Source organism: Arachis hypogaea, chromosome 13 (assembly GCF_003086295.3).
Source record: "Arachis hypogaea cultivar Tifrunner chromosome 13, arahy.Tifrunner.gnm2.J5K5, whole genome shotgun sequence".
Taxonomy (NCBI): domain Eukaryota; kingdom Viridiplantae; phylum Streptophyta; class Magnoliopsida; order Fabales; family Fabaceae; genus Arachis; species Arachis hypogaea.
The window spans coordinates 130,031,052-130,045,091 of NC_092048.1; the positions used below are offsets into that span (position 1 = coordinate 130,031,052).

Here is a 14,040-nt window from a genome sequence, read left to right on the forward strand (position 1 = left end):
AAACAAAAAGAGTTGTCAGCTTGTCATAGTTCAACATGTTCTTTATCATATACATACAAGAATGGTTATAAAAGTGGGAGAAATCAAAATTTAATAATTTATAAAAAATAAAAAAGACTGAATTTAAAAAAAGTTATAAAACACTAATTTTTAATATTCTGACGTCGAAAAGTTGGCCAATGTTACAGTGAAGAAAGTAATTTTTTTCTCACCTGCTGAAATGTATTGGAGGAAAAAGAAGAGAACATGTGAAATGTTGGTCCGTTATTGTCCAACAAATGCTATAGTGATATGAAATGGAGGTCAGATATAAGTTATAAAAGCTAATTTTTTTTCTTTCTTTATGAATATGTGGGGCTAACAAAAAAAATTAATAATAAAAATTATTACAAAAATACCATGAATAATAATAATAATAATAATAATAATAATAATAATAATAATAATAATAATAATAATAATAATTTCAAGCGTTTTCTCACCGTTTTCTCAATTTTTTTTAAATAAACTTTTGATACCGTGAAATTACTCCCATTGGATATATTTCATTCTTTATATATATTTTATATTAGTGTGAATAGTAAAAAATATTATATTTTTATTATTGATTTTTCAATTTCTTACGTTAAATATAATTAAAAGTCTATATGTTTAATTTTAATATTCTATTGTTATTGTATGTTGACGTAACAGAATTTTTTTTTGTATTTTTTAAATTAAAATATTCATGGTTGGTGTTATTAATAAATATATTGAGTTGTTAAGTTGATATTGTTATTGCTACTGATGCTAATAAGAACAATTTTATTTTTGCAGATAATAATAATCAAATTATTTTGGTCTATTTAATATTATGATTTTAATAATAATAATAATAATAATAATAATAATAATATATTTGATCTTTAAAAGATTAATTAAAGTCATGTTTAATGCTATAATATTTGTTAATAATAATAATAATAATAATAATAATAATTTTTGTTTTAATAATAATAAACAAGTAAGAATATTTCCAGTTTTAATAAAATTAAATATAATAATAATTCTTAAGCTCATTTTTCTGTTAAATAAAAAACTCTCATTTTTTATTTACTATTTTTGTTGTTCTATTTATTATCATGATAAATTCCATAAAATTTTGAAGCTAACACCATTTTTTATTCAAAAAATGAGTTCAAGAATTATTATTATATGCAAAATTAACTCCAATTAATAAACTACAGTTTTATCTACATTTCATATAACTCTACAAATATGACAGTAACTGCCCAGAAAGAAAAAACTAACATTCCACGTATTCCCTTCTCCTTCCTCCAACACATTTCAAATGGTGAAGAAAAAAATCACTTTCTTCACCGTAGCATTGCCCCGAAAAGTTAGCCATAACATACACAAATAGATGTTGCATCTTATATATCGTGTTTAAATAATTAATTTAAGAGAAAGTATCTCAAAAACTATAGTGACGCGCATGTGCATTCAAGCCATCGCTTATTTTAAGGGCATTCGGGCAACATCAGAGTTTTACAAAAGAGAACTTAGATTACCCATAAATAATGTGTATTCTGTACAGATATTCATTAAGCAAACTTCCAACTTCCAACTTTCCTGCCAACGAGCCGTAGCTAGGATGGCATATGTCCTCCCTCCCTACCTAGAGATTTCGGATTCGAATCTCACCTGATGTAACTTGGCCGAAAAAAAACTTCATTCTTTCGAAGAAGAAAATTTTGCTCACTTGATGATAAAATGGTGCATAGATTTTCATCACCTCTTGTTTTTACTTTCTTCCTTTCTCTTGCATTAATTCTCTAAGCTTCTGACTCTTAAGCCTTTGACTGATGGATACAGAAGAAAAATCCCTTTTATTTGAATGTTTTGATGTTCTACCGGTAAATGATCTTAGAAATATGTCGCTGATGCAGCTTGTTTTAGCGCTGGGATTTCGGAGCATCGGCAGGTGCTGAATCCACGACTATTACAGGAATACCTAAACTTTTCTTTACGCTGGGAACGCTAATAACTGTAAAGTTCCAAGAGAGAACAAAGGGATTAGAAAATAACAAATAATAAAATAAATGAATAATAAGAGCATATACTAGAAGTTCGTCTTGGAGGGTTTTAGACTATCATGGGAAGATAACCAATTAACCACCATTACAAGAATACCAAGATGCTGATGAAATCGGTTCACTTCTTGATACACCAGTATCATTCTACAGTGTCTAAATGCAATATGAATCACACAGTGGAATCAATACCCTAAGCAATATGTATTTCATGAGGAAAATCCAACTTCCGCCAATGAAGTGGTGAATAAAGGAAAAGAGAGAATTAATATTATAAAGGAAATTTTGAAATGACTTACCAAGTCCATAAATAATTAAAAACAAATTTGATGTAAGCCAGAAACATAATATAGCCTGCACAAGTAGAAACACGATCTGATATTAAAGAAAAACTACAAACAAATTATAAATAGAATTCATAAGTAAAAAGATAATCAATAATCTATTACCTATCCATGTCTATATTATATATAAACATGCATGGCATAAGCCGTTGCTAAACTTTTTGCTTCACTGAAGATACCCTAAAACATTCTCTTAAAAAAAGGCCCTTAAACTCAACAATAATTACAATATTTCTGTTCATAATTATGAAAAATCTCTTGTTGGTATAGAAAATAGAATAGCAGCTTTTTTCCCGTTTTAAAGTTTTCTAATGACTAGAATACAATCTTACTTTGCTTTGTTTTGACTTTTGAGTCAAGAGAACATTTTTTCATGTTTCCTAGTAAGTTTCAAACATTCAATAATTATATTAATTTTCAAATTATTAGGACATTTTCAATAAAAAGGTACTCATTAAGAAGTACAAAGGATGAGACGCTAAAAAGATTATTTATAATTCTATGAAAGTAAGTGTGAAGTGCCATTTGAAAAAAAGTCTGACAATAACAATAACAATAACAACAACAATAATAATAATAAAAATAGAGACCACTAGTACCATTTGCCAAAAGAAACTTTCGATTGATCTTCTGTCACACTAACAAAGTTGATAGTCTCTAGGGCTCTTTCCAAGTTCATATAATAAATTATCTCAACCACACAGATGTGTGGCGGCACAGAGACGTAATTCCTTCAAAAAAGAGCCAAGCCAAAAAAGTTTACCTTTGGAAGTTCCATGGCACAAGGGACTACAAGAACAGAAACAGCCCTAGAGAGATTTTTCATGGTAGTACTGCTCTCCACAACCGTACCATAAGAGGCTTCTTGAACAATATGCTGAGGAACAGGATAAAAGTATAAAACCAATATAATATGAACCGGAATAAAACAAAGAACAACACTCTTGGTAACTCCAAAACTACGTTTCTCATGACTTATTAAGTAACTGGTCTAAAAGTGGATTGATGGCATAGAACTTAAAACAGAAATCTAAAACAAATATTGACAAGAATTAAAGAAGCAACAAAGAAAGACAACAGAAATGAAAGTTGAAAGAGAAGCTCTGGAAACAGGATGCTGACCTCTACTATTACCAAGAATGACAATGCAGTCAAAACAGGAAAAATGTATAAGGAATCTGGAGTTGTGAGATCAGTAAACCAGTAGGCTCCACCATGCTTGAATGATGGCATTTTTTCTGCCATGTTTGATATCTGTCATTAAACAAGATAATGTGAATCAATAGAAAAATATTAAGGATCCTGAATCCTCAGACTCTTATAATTAGGGAGAATATCAAATTTAAATTCTACTTACTGCACAGAAGAAGCTGATCAAGATAGAAGCTTGAATAAAGAACCCCTGCAATGATGGAAATCGACTCGCACCAAATCTGCATTATTAGAATCAAAGAAAAAAGGATATAAAGGGAAACAGAAGATCTAAGAAGTTTAATTTACTAGTTGGGCTCTTGATATATACCGCAGTCCAGCAGTTGTGCTTGCTAGTTTATATGTTCAAAGAAGTTCTTAAATATTAATAATAACTAGTCCAACTTACATTCTGGAGAGAGGGATGGAAAAAATAGAAAACAAAAAGTTTTAAAACATATACTTATCTGCAAGCAAACCAATGATACACTTACTCCTTAAATAGCTTCGCAATTTGTTTCTGACCTTCCGCAACAGCTGCAGGATCCGATTCCTAAAATCATTATTGCAATCGCTCTTTTTATCGAAAAGAGAAATGTTATGGCAACCACAACCAAAATTGTTTCTATGGTCCAATTCCATTTCAAAGGCTGAATGATGGTCGGATTCCAATCCAAAAGAACGACCTTATTGCTCATTTTCCATCCTTTGTTCCCATTCTATCTACACCATTTTAGTCCTTTATGACCTCTTATACAAAACACTTCAAATAGTGGTAGATGGAGAAAAAGAGTCTAGTTATGCAGAGTTGTTTGTTTTGATTGCCAAAGTAGCTCTCAAAAAAAAAAAAAAATGACAGAACCCCAGGACAGATACTTAATAATTGAACTAAATCAATCTTCAGAAAGTCTATTGAGTAAAACAAATATTTGAAGATAAAAAGCAATGGAACTGTGAGGTTTCATTAACTTTAACACACTTGCATATCTCAAAAAATCCACCATTACCTTGTCTTCCATCTGTGCCTTTATTTCATCTACTTTAAGCCTCAATACCTGCATCAGAAATGAAAATGGTAAGCCTAGCAACGCAGTTGATCAGAGCACGGAGAAAGCTAATTTTGATATAACAAATTAACAACTACGATAGCTGCAGGGATTATTCTGAATGCACCTAAAAAGAAACTGTGGGAAGCAAGGGATTAATTAATCCTCAAACCCATCTGAGGAGGGATCTTATGAGGAGTAAAGAGAAGAAAAGGGAAGCTGAAACCTCCTTCCCTCCAACTGTTCAAAACTTTAAATCAAATTTATTCCAAAGAGGACATAGATGGCCATTATTTTTACCAAGAAATAAAGATGAATGAAAGAAGCTATGAGCAGCACAACGTACATGGAATCTGGAATTAGCCTTAAGTTGATTTACTAAGGATGGAATTGTTGCGATTCGAACCAAGAAGGTTGTCATAACTATGGCTGCCCACCTGAAAGGAAGAAAGAGGAAAAAAGAAGCCATTGGAGAACTGAATTCCGTAACATCTATCTAGTAACAATGTAATGATAAAAGAACAATCTTGCTAAGACAATCTCAAGAGCCCTAAATTACAAATAAACCTTTAATTCTGGCAAAAGCTAAAAAAATTCCACATAATGGCAACTTCAAATACACAATTAACCAATTCTTAACGATGAAAAACTACAAAATTTTCTCAAAACTCAGCAATAATGTTTTACACTCACCAGTTCATGCCAGTGAAGGAATGCACATAGTCGATGGCATACTGTACCATCTTCACCGGTAAAAGAGAATCAGCGGCGGCAATCGCAACTTCGTCGACGACGGAACCAGCCTGAGAAGCTACGGTATCAATGGTCGTTTCGGCGAGCACATCTGCCACGTCGATCCCGAAATTGATCTTATCGGAATCATCATTCAACGTAGACATGTATCGGCACAAACTATATCCAGAAAACGTGTTATTGAAAATCGTTCTTCGTTTAGAAGAAGCACCGAACCCCGTTGATCCCTTGAGGAAGCTCCCGAAGGACCGCGCTTGGATCAAACTAGTTATTGCCGCTGGAACCGGTTTTTCTTGTTGCCGTTGGTTGGGTTCGTCGATGGTGTGGTGGAGAACGTAGCTGAAAGAAGGGCGGAAGTTGCAGTTTGAGAGGTTGGTTCTTCGCAGGAGGTAGCGTCGATAAGCCATTGGTGAGAACTGAAAGGAGGTGAGAATTAGGTTAAAGCATGAACAAGCGTAGAACGAAATTGAGCAATTCAGAACGTAGGAATGTTGATATGTTTGGCATGAAACGTGATTGGTGGAAGGTGGCGTTACGGCGTCACTTGAATTTGAGTACGGTGGATCAGTGCAGCTGCGGGGTGGCAGAGCCTAATGCTGCTGGACTGCTGTTTACTGGTAGTGGTAGCTCAGCGTTTGTTTCTCCGGCTCAAAAACGCTATCGTTTCATATTTTGGAGGTTTTTTTTTTCTAAATTTACTTAAAAATAAAAGATGTTTTTATATTAACTTTTATATTAACGCAAAAGCTTACACAGACAAATTTTTAATTTAAAACTAATACACCAATAAATTATTAGATTTAGTTAAAAATGGGTTTTATAAGTATTTGTCACACAACAAGTAAGATTTTTTTTATATACTCAATGTATTAAACTTTTTTCTTTTAAGACATTCTTTTATCTTTTTATTGTTTTTAACTAGTATCTTCTGTTTTAATTTAAAAAAAAAAAGTATATTTTGTCAAAATAAATTGATGACCAATACTTTTCTTTTATAATCTATTTTGCATTTAAATTAATGGCAACCAAATACCTATTTTTATATTTAGAATGTTAGCTCTAGCATTTCTTAAAAAAAATAAAAATGATTATAAAAGTGGGAAAAATCAAATTTTAATATTTTATAAAAAAATAAAAAAGACTGATTTTTAAAGAGTTATAAAACACTAATTTTCAATATTCTGACGTCGAAAAGTTAGCCATAACATACGCAAATCATAGATGTTGCATATAGGGATGGCAAAATTTCCCGAGATGCGGGGATCCCTGCGGGGACTGCCTCGAATGGAGATTTGATTGTGGAGAATTTTTTTCGCGAAGATGAGGATGGAGGACAAAATTCCCCCGAAGTAGGCGCGGGGACCCGAGCGGGGATCCCCACCCCGTTCCCGCTATTCCCCGAAATTTATAAACTCCTTAAATTATTCTTAATAGTTTATTTCTCATACATGTTTTTTAGTCATTTCTCACACACATATATATAGAAACACAAAACTCCTAATCTTTATTTGCATAACTCCTCTTCAATTCAGAGATCTTAAGGTTGTCCATATTCCATTCAACCTCTCTGCAGTCACCCCCTCGTCACCTTTCTCATCGCATCGTCACACCTCACCGTGTCATCAACCTTACCGCGTCGTAATTTCTATTTGCGGCGTTCCTTTTCGTAACTCTGCCATCGTGTCTATTCTCCTCTCTGTTGCCGCGTCTCCTATCTCGTCCACTGCTTTTTCCTTTGGCTCGTCGTTGCGTTCCCCGCGTTATTTCGAAAGAAGTCACCGTCGTGTCATTTAGACTTTTTGTATAAAATCTTGCAGTTTTTGTATAAGATAGATACTTGTAGCTCTATTCATATAGAAATTAATAATTAATTAGAACTATTATGTAGATGGAAAATGGGGTCCTCGCGGGGAATGGGACCCCGTGGGAAATGGGGATGGGGAACAAATATGAGGGCGGGGACGGGGAGCAGGGAGGCATCCCCCGCCCCCGCCCTGCCCGATTGACATCCCTAGTTGCATTTTATATATCGTGTTCAAATAATTAATTTAAGGACTATGTTATGTGTATATTAAAGTCAATCACCAGTATAAAATACTTGTTAGAATATAAATATACATTAAAAATAAATTAAATTACACAAATATTTATACACAAATACATTGATGACTAATTTAGTGTACAAATAGTATTTTTGTTAATTTAAATATCTCAGTGATAGGGGTGTTCGCGGTGCAGTTTGATTCGGTTTTAAGGAAAAAAGTCATCCGATCCGAACGCTTAACCTATGTGCGGTGCGGTTTGGATTGGATGGAATTTTTTTGGAATCTGATCCAATCCGATCCAATTACAAGCGGTTTGGATTGCGATTTTTAAATAAAAAAAATTAAATACATATAACAAGTCTCAATATCAAATTTTAAATAATCAACAATGACATAACAAGTCTTAACAATATCTTAAAAAGCCAACGATAACATAATAATAGAAATAAAATTATAAGTTGGTTAAAATAAATAAATAAATAAGATTTTCAACATAAAATATTTATTAAATAATAATAATACATGAATAATAGAAAAATGTATAACAAATTGAACATATTATAAGTATAATTGTAAATATAATAATAAAATAATAATATTATAGCACATTGTGCGGTTTGGATTGGATTGGATCGGTTATGAAAAGTAGATCCAAAATCCGATCCAATCCAGCTGTTTGCAAAAAATAAAATCCAATCAAATACGAATTAGTGCGGTTTTAATCGATTTTCGATTTGAATCGAATTGGATGAGCGGTTTAATTTAGATCGGTTTGAATTTGAACACCACTACTCAGTGACACACATTTGCAAATTCGAGCCATCGCTTATTTTGCGGGCATTCAGGCATCATCAAACTTAGATTATCCATAAAAAGAGTGTATTCTGTATAGATATTCATTAAGCAAAAGTTCAAACTTCCAACTTCTCCGCCAACGAGCCATAGCTCAGATGGCATATGTCCTTTCTCCCTACCTAGAAGTTTTGGATTCGAACCTAGAGGTTTTGGATTTGAATCTCACTTGGTTTAAAAAAAACTTCATTCTTCGAAGAAGAAAAATTTGCTCACTTGATGATAAAATGGAGCATAGATTTTCACTGTATTAATTCTCTAAGCTTCTGACTCTTAAGCCTTTGACTGATGGATACAGAAGAAAAAACCCTATCATTTAAATGTCTCGATGTTCTACCGGTAAATGATCTTTCAAATATGTCGCTGATGCAGCTTGTTTTAGCGCTGGGATTTTGGAGCATCGGCAGGTGCTGAATCCACGACTATTACAGGAATACCTAAACTTTTCTTTACGCTGGGAACGCTAATAACTGTAAAGTTCCAAGAGAGAACAAAGGGATTAGAAAATAACAAATAATAAACTAAATGATTAATAAGAGCATATACTAGAAGTTTGAAAATCGAAATCAAAATCCTGATGTAGGCTATTCAGCCCCAGTAAAACTTGAAGCATATAAGACTATAAGTTCGTCTTGGAGGTTTTTAGACTATCATGGGAAGATAACCAATTAACCAACATTACAAGAATACCAAGATGCTGATGAAATCGGATCACTTCTTGATACACCAGTATCATTCTACAGTGTCTAAATGCAATATGAATCACACAGTGGAATCAATATTCAAAGCAATATGTATTTCATGAGGAAAATCCAACTTCTGCCAATGAAGTGGTGAATAAAGGAAAAGAGAGAATTAATATTATAAAGGAAATTTTGAAATGACTTACCAAGTCTATAAATAATTGAAAACAAATTTGATGCAAGCCAGAAACATAATATAGCCTGCACAAGTAGAAACTCGATCAGATATTAAAGAAAAACAACTACAAACAAAATATAAATAGAATTCATAAGTAAAATGATAATCAATAATCTATTACCTATCCACGTCTATATTATATATAAACATGCATGGCATAAGCCGTTGCCAAACTTTTTGCTTCACTGAAGATACCCTAAAACATTCTCTTAAAAAAAGACCCTTAAACTCGACAATGATTACAATATTTCTGTTCATAATTATGAAAAATCTCTTCTTGGTATAGAAAATAGAATAGCAGTTTTTTTCCCCTTTTAAAATTTTCTAATGACTAGAATACAATCATACTTTGCTTTGTTTTGACTTTTGGGTCAAGAGAACATTTTTCATGATTCCTAGTAAGTTTCAAACATTCAATAATTATATTAATTTTCAAATTATTAGGACATTTTCAATAAAAAGGTACTCATTAAGAAGTACAAAGGATGAGGTGGTAAAAAGATTATTTATAATTCTATGAAAGCAAGTGTGAAGTGCCATTTGACGAACCCATTTGGCAAAAAAGTCTGATAATAATAAGACCACTAGTACCATTTGGCAAAAAAAATTTTCAATTGATCTTCTGTCTCACTAACAAAGTTGATAGTCTCTAGGTCTCTTTCCAAGTTCATATAATAAATTATCTCAAACACACAGATGTGTGGGGGCATAGGGAAGTAATTCCTTCAAAAAAGAGCCAAGCCAAAAAAGTTTACCTTTGGAAGTTCCATGGCAAAAGGGACTACAAGAACAGAAACAGCCCTAGCGAGATTTTTCATGGTAGTACGGGTCTCCACAAGCATACAATGAGAGCCTTCATGAACATTATGCTGGGGAACAGGATAAAAGTATAAACCCAATACAATATGAACGGGAATAAAACAAATAACAACACTCTTGGTGACTCCAAAACTACGTTTCTCATGACTTATTAAGTGACCGGTCATAAAGTGGATTGATGGCATAGAACTTAAAACAGAAATCTAAAACAAATATTGACAAGAATTCAAGAAGCAACAAAGAAAGACAATAGAAATGAAAGTTGAAAGAGAAGCTCTGGAAACAGGATGCTGACCTCTACTATTACCAAGAATGACAATGCAGTCAAAACAGGAAAAATGTATAAGGAATCTGGAGTTGTGAGATCAGTAAACCAGTAGGCTCCACCATGCTTGAATGATGGCATTTTTTCTGCCATGTTTGATATCTTCCATTAAACAAGATAATGTGAATCAATAGAAACAGATTAAGGATCCTGAATCCTCAGACTCTTACAATTAGGGAGAATATCAAATTTAAATTCAACTTACTGCACAGAAGAAACTGATCAAGATAGAAGCTTGAATAATTAGCCCATGAAATAATGGAAGTGGACTCACACCAAATCTGCATTATTAGATCAAAGAAAAAAGGATATAAAGTGAAACAGAAAATCTTAGAAGTTTAATTTACTAGTTGGGCTCTTGATATATACCACAGTCCAGCAGTTGTGCTTGCTAGTTTGTATGTTCAAAGAAGTTCTTAAATATTGATAATAACTAGTCCAACTTACATTCTGGAGAGAGGGATGGAAAAAAAAAAAAAGAAAACAAAGAAAGTTTTGAAACATATACTTATCTGCAAGCAAACCAATGATACACTTACTCCTTATATAGCTTTGTAATTTGTTTCTGACCTTCGGCAACAGCTGCAGGACCCGATGCCTGAAATCATTATTGCAATCACTCTTTTTATCAAAAAGAGAAATGTTATGGCAATCACAACCAAAATTGTTTCTATGGTCCAATTCCATTTCAAAGGCTGAATGATGGTCGGATTCCAATCCAAAAGAACAACCTTATTGCTCATTTCCATCCTTTGTTCCCATTCTTTCTACACTATTTAGTCCTCTATGACCTCTTATACAAATTACAAAACACTTCAAATAGTGGTAGATGGAGAAAAAGAGTCTAGTTATGCAGAGTTGTTTGTTTTGATTGCCAAAGTAGCTCTAAAAAAAAAAAAAAACATGACAGAACCCCAGGACGGATACTTAATAATTGAACTAAATCAATCTTCAGAAAGTCTATTGATTCAAACAAAAATTTGGAGATACAAAGCAATGGAACTGTGATGTTTCATTAACTTTAACACACTTGCATATCACAAAAAATCCACCATTACCTTGTCTTCCAACTGTGCGATTATTTCATCTACTTTAAGCCTCAATACCTGCATCAGAAATGAAAATGGTAAGCCTAGCAACGCAGTTGATCAGAGCACGGAGAAATCTAATTTTGATATAACAAATTAACAACTACAATAGCTGCAGGGATTATTCTGAATGCACCTAAAAAGAAACTGTGGGAAGCAAGGGAATTAACCCTCAAACCCATGTTAGAGGGGGATCTTATGAGGAGTAAAGAGAAGAAAAGGGAAGCTGAAACCTCCTTCCCTCCAACTGTTTAAATCAAATTTATTCCGAAGAGGACATAGATTGCCATTATTTTTTACCAAGAAATAAAGATGAATGAAAGAAGCTATGAGCAGCATAACGTACACGGAATCTGGAATTAGCCTTAAGTTGATTTACTAAAAATGGAACTGTTGCGATTCGAACCAAGAAGGTTGTCATAACTATGGCTGCCCACCTGAAAGGAAGAAAGAGGAAAAAAGAATCCATTGGAGAAATGAATTCCGTAACATCTATCTTGTAACAATGTAATGATAAAAGAACAATCTTGCTAAGAAAATCTCAAGAACCCTAAATTACAAATAAACCTTTAATTCTGGCAAAAGCTAAAAAAATTCCACATAATGGCAACTTCAAATACACAATTAACCAATTCTTAACGATGAAAAACTACAAAATTTTCACAGAACTCAGCAATAATGGTTTACACTCACCAGTTCATGCCAGTTAAGAAATGCACATAGTCGATGGCATACTGCACCATCTTTATCGGTAAAAGAGAATCAGCGGCGGCAATCGCAACTTCGTCGACGACGGAACCAGCCTGAGAAGCTACGGTATCAATGGTCGTTTCGGCGAGCACATCTGCCACGTCGATCCCGAAGTTGATCTTATCGGAATCATCATTCAACGTAGACAGGTATCGGCACAAACTATATCCAGAAAACGTGTTATTGAAAATCGTTCTTCGTTTAGAAGAAGCACCGAACCCCGTTGTTCCATTGAGGAAGCTCCCGAAGGACCGCGCTTGGATCAAACTAGTTATTGCCGCTGGAACCGGTTTTTCTTGTTGCCGTTGGTTGGGTTCGTCGATGGTGTGGTGGAGAACGTAGCTGAAAGAAGGGTGGAAGTTGCAGTTTGAGAGGTTGGTTCTTCGCAGGAGGTAGCGTCGATAAGCCATTGGTGAGAACTGAAAGGAGGTGAGAATTAGGTTAAAGCATGAAAATGCGTAGAACGAAATTGAGCAATTCAGAACGCAGGAACGTTGATATGTTTGGCATGAAACGTGATCGGTGGATGGTGGCGTTACGGCGTTGCCTTGAATTTGAGTACGGTGGATCAGTGCAGCTGCTGGACTGCTGTTTACTGGTAGTGGTAGCTCAGCGTTTGTTTCTCCAGCTTAAAAACGCTGTCGTTTCATATTTTGGAGGGTTTTTTTTTTGTTTTAATTTTTAAACAAGTATATTTTGTCAAAATAAATTGATGACCAATACTTTTTTTTTTAATCTATTTTGCATTTAAATTAATGCTAGCCAAATACCTATTTTTATATTTAGAATGTTAGCTCTACCATTTCTTAAAAAAAATGAAAATAAACAAGCATATTAATATTTTACTTATTTTGATATTTGTCTTACCATTACAGATACTATTTATATTTAAATCAACAAATAATTTATTAATAAATTCTTATTATGGATAATTGATTAAAGTAAAAATAAAAATAAGCATTTTATATAAAAATAATTTAAAATTAATGTTACCCAATATGAAGTGACTTTGCGACGATACAGTATACTGGTGTGTTGAGCTACATACTGTGTGAATCAAATTGACTTTCTACATTGTATATGTTACCTCAGCCAGTTTGAATAGTTTTATAAGTGATTTTTTTTTTTAATTTTTAACTTATGAAAAGATGTAATATTAATATCTGGTATAATTTTTAAAATAAAATTATAATTTTTTAAAAAGTTATTTTAGTACTTAAAGAGAAGTTAAAAAAATAACTTCTTTTATAATAAAAAGTTTTTCTTATTATTTTTTTTTTAAAATAAATACTTTTAGAACTAAAAAACAAATACAAAATAATTTATTTATAAGTTACTTTTAATATAAATATTTATTATTTAAACTATTTTTTCAAAAATAACTTAATTAAGTTGTTTATCCAAACTAGCCGTCTTTTAAAGCATTTGGATTTTGAAGTAAATTTATTCAATTTTTTAATTTATTTTATAAACTATAAAATTTAAGTGAGACTAAGAAAAAATATAAAAATAAATATATTTTATGATACGCCTAATAATTAAAAAAAAATAAGTGCAAGTTAGCTAATAGAAAAAAATTAGGGAATTAACTACATGTGCAGTCAACTTAAATAATTTTAAAAAAATTAATTTTAAAAAAAATACTAATAAAAAAAGAAAAAAAAAGTTGTATTAGATAAAAAAGTACTAATAAAATTAATTATATGATTTTTTTTTGTGTTATTGAATTTTTTGTTGCGGCTCCTTTTATAATTAGCTGGAGTTGGCTAATACCTTAATTAATTACTTAGCAAAATGTATTTGATATGGTTTCAATTGGTCATTTGGTCCATTT

At 32.4% G+C, this 14,040-nt stretch overlaps 2 protein-coding genes across 5 annotated transcripts; both read right to left on the reverse strand.

Moving 5' to 3' along the window:
* Nucleotides 1-1,391: 1,391 nt before the first annotated feature.
* LOC112733453 (mitochondrial inner membrane protein OXA1-like) lies at nt 1,392-6,094 on the reverse strand. 3 transcript variants are annotated; one of them, XM_025782405.3, is made up of 10 exons: nt 5,943-6,094; nt 5,347-5,822; nt 5,000-5,090; nt 4,615-4,662; nt 4,102-4,160; nt 3,774-3,849; nt 3,539-3,670; nt 3,180-3,293; nt 2,372-2,426; nt 1,392-2,026 (listed from the first exon to the last, which is right to left on the reverse strand). In XM_025782405.3, the coding sequence occupies exons 2-10, from the start codon at nt 5,811-5,813 to the stop codon at nt 1,935-1,937; spliced, it is 1,134 nt and encodes a 377-aa protein (XP_025638190.1). In that variant the 5' UTR covers nt 5,814-5,822; nt 5,943-6,094; the 3' UTR covers nt 1,392-1,934. The 3 variants fall into 3 exon arrangements, with proteins under 3 accessions (XP_025638190.1, XP_025638189.1, XP_025638191.1); XM_025782404.3 differs by having other exon boundaries at nt 5,347-6,092; XM_025782406.3 differs by lacking the exon at nt 3,180-3,293 and having other exon boundaries at nt 5,347-6,092.
* Nucleotides 6,095-8,256: 2,162 nt separating this feature from the next.
* Nucleotides 8,257-12,877, reverse strand: LOC112733454 (mitochondrial inner membrane protein OXA1-like). 2 transcript variants are annotated; one of them, XM_072212569.1, is made up of 10 exons: nt 12,754-12,877; nt 12,150-12,625; nt 11,803-11,893; nt 11,427-11,474; nt 10,908-10,966; nt 10,574-10,649; nt 10,339-10,470; nt 9,980-10,093; nt 9,193-9,247; nt 8,257-8,773 (listed from the first exon to the last, which is right to left on the reverse strand). In XM_072212569.1, the coding sequence occupies exons 2-10, from the start codon at nt 12,614-12,616 to the stop codon at nt 8,682-8,684; spliced, it is 1,134 nt and encodes a 377-aa protein (XP_072068670.1). In that variant the 5' UTR covers nt 12,617-12,625; nt 12,754-12,877; the 3' UTR covers nt 8,257-8,681. The 2 variants fall into 2 exon arrangements, with proteins under 2 accessions (XP_072068670.1, XP_072068669.1); XM_072212568.1 differs by having other exon boundaries at nt 12,150-12,861.
* Between the last annotated feature and the right edge of the window lie 1,163 nt (nt 12,878-14,040).

Bases quoted from the DNA above. Each gene is read 5' to 3' on its own strand.
- LOC112733454 (XM_072212569.1), bottom strand. From the start codon at position 12,616: ATGGCTTATCGACGCTACCTCCTGCGAAGAACCAACCTCTCAAACTGC. The intron at 11,475-11,802 runs GTACGTTATGCT...TTTCTGATGCAG, and splicing joins AGGCTAATTCCAGATTCCGT to GTATTGAGGCTTAAAGTAGA. The intron at 10,471-10,573 runs GTAAGTTGAATT...GTTTAATGGAAG, and splicing joins TGATCAGTTTCTTCTGTGCA to ATATCAAACATGGCAGAAAA.
- LOC112733453 (XM_025782405.3), bottom strand. From the start codon at position 5,813: ATGGCTTATCGACGCTACCTCCTGCGAAGAACCAACCTCTCAAACTGC. The intron at 4,161-4,614 runs GTAATGGTGGAT...TAATGATTTTAG, and splicing joins AGGCACAGATGGAAGACAAG to GAATCGGATCCTGCAGCTGT. The intron at 2,427-3,179 runs GTAAACTTTTTT...CTACTTGTGCAG, and splicing joins GTGCCATGGAACTTCCAAAG to GCTATATTATGTTTCTGGCT.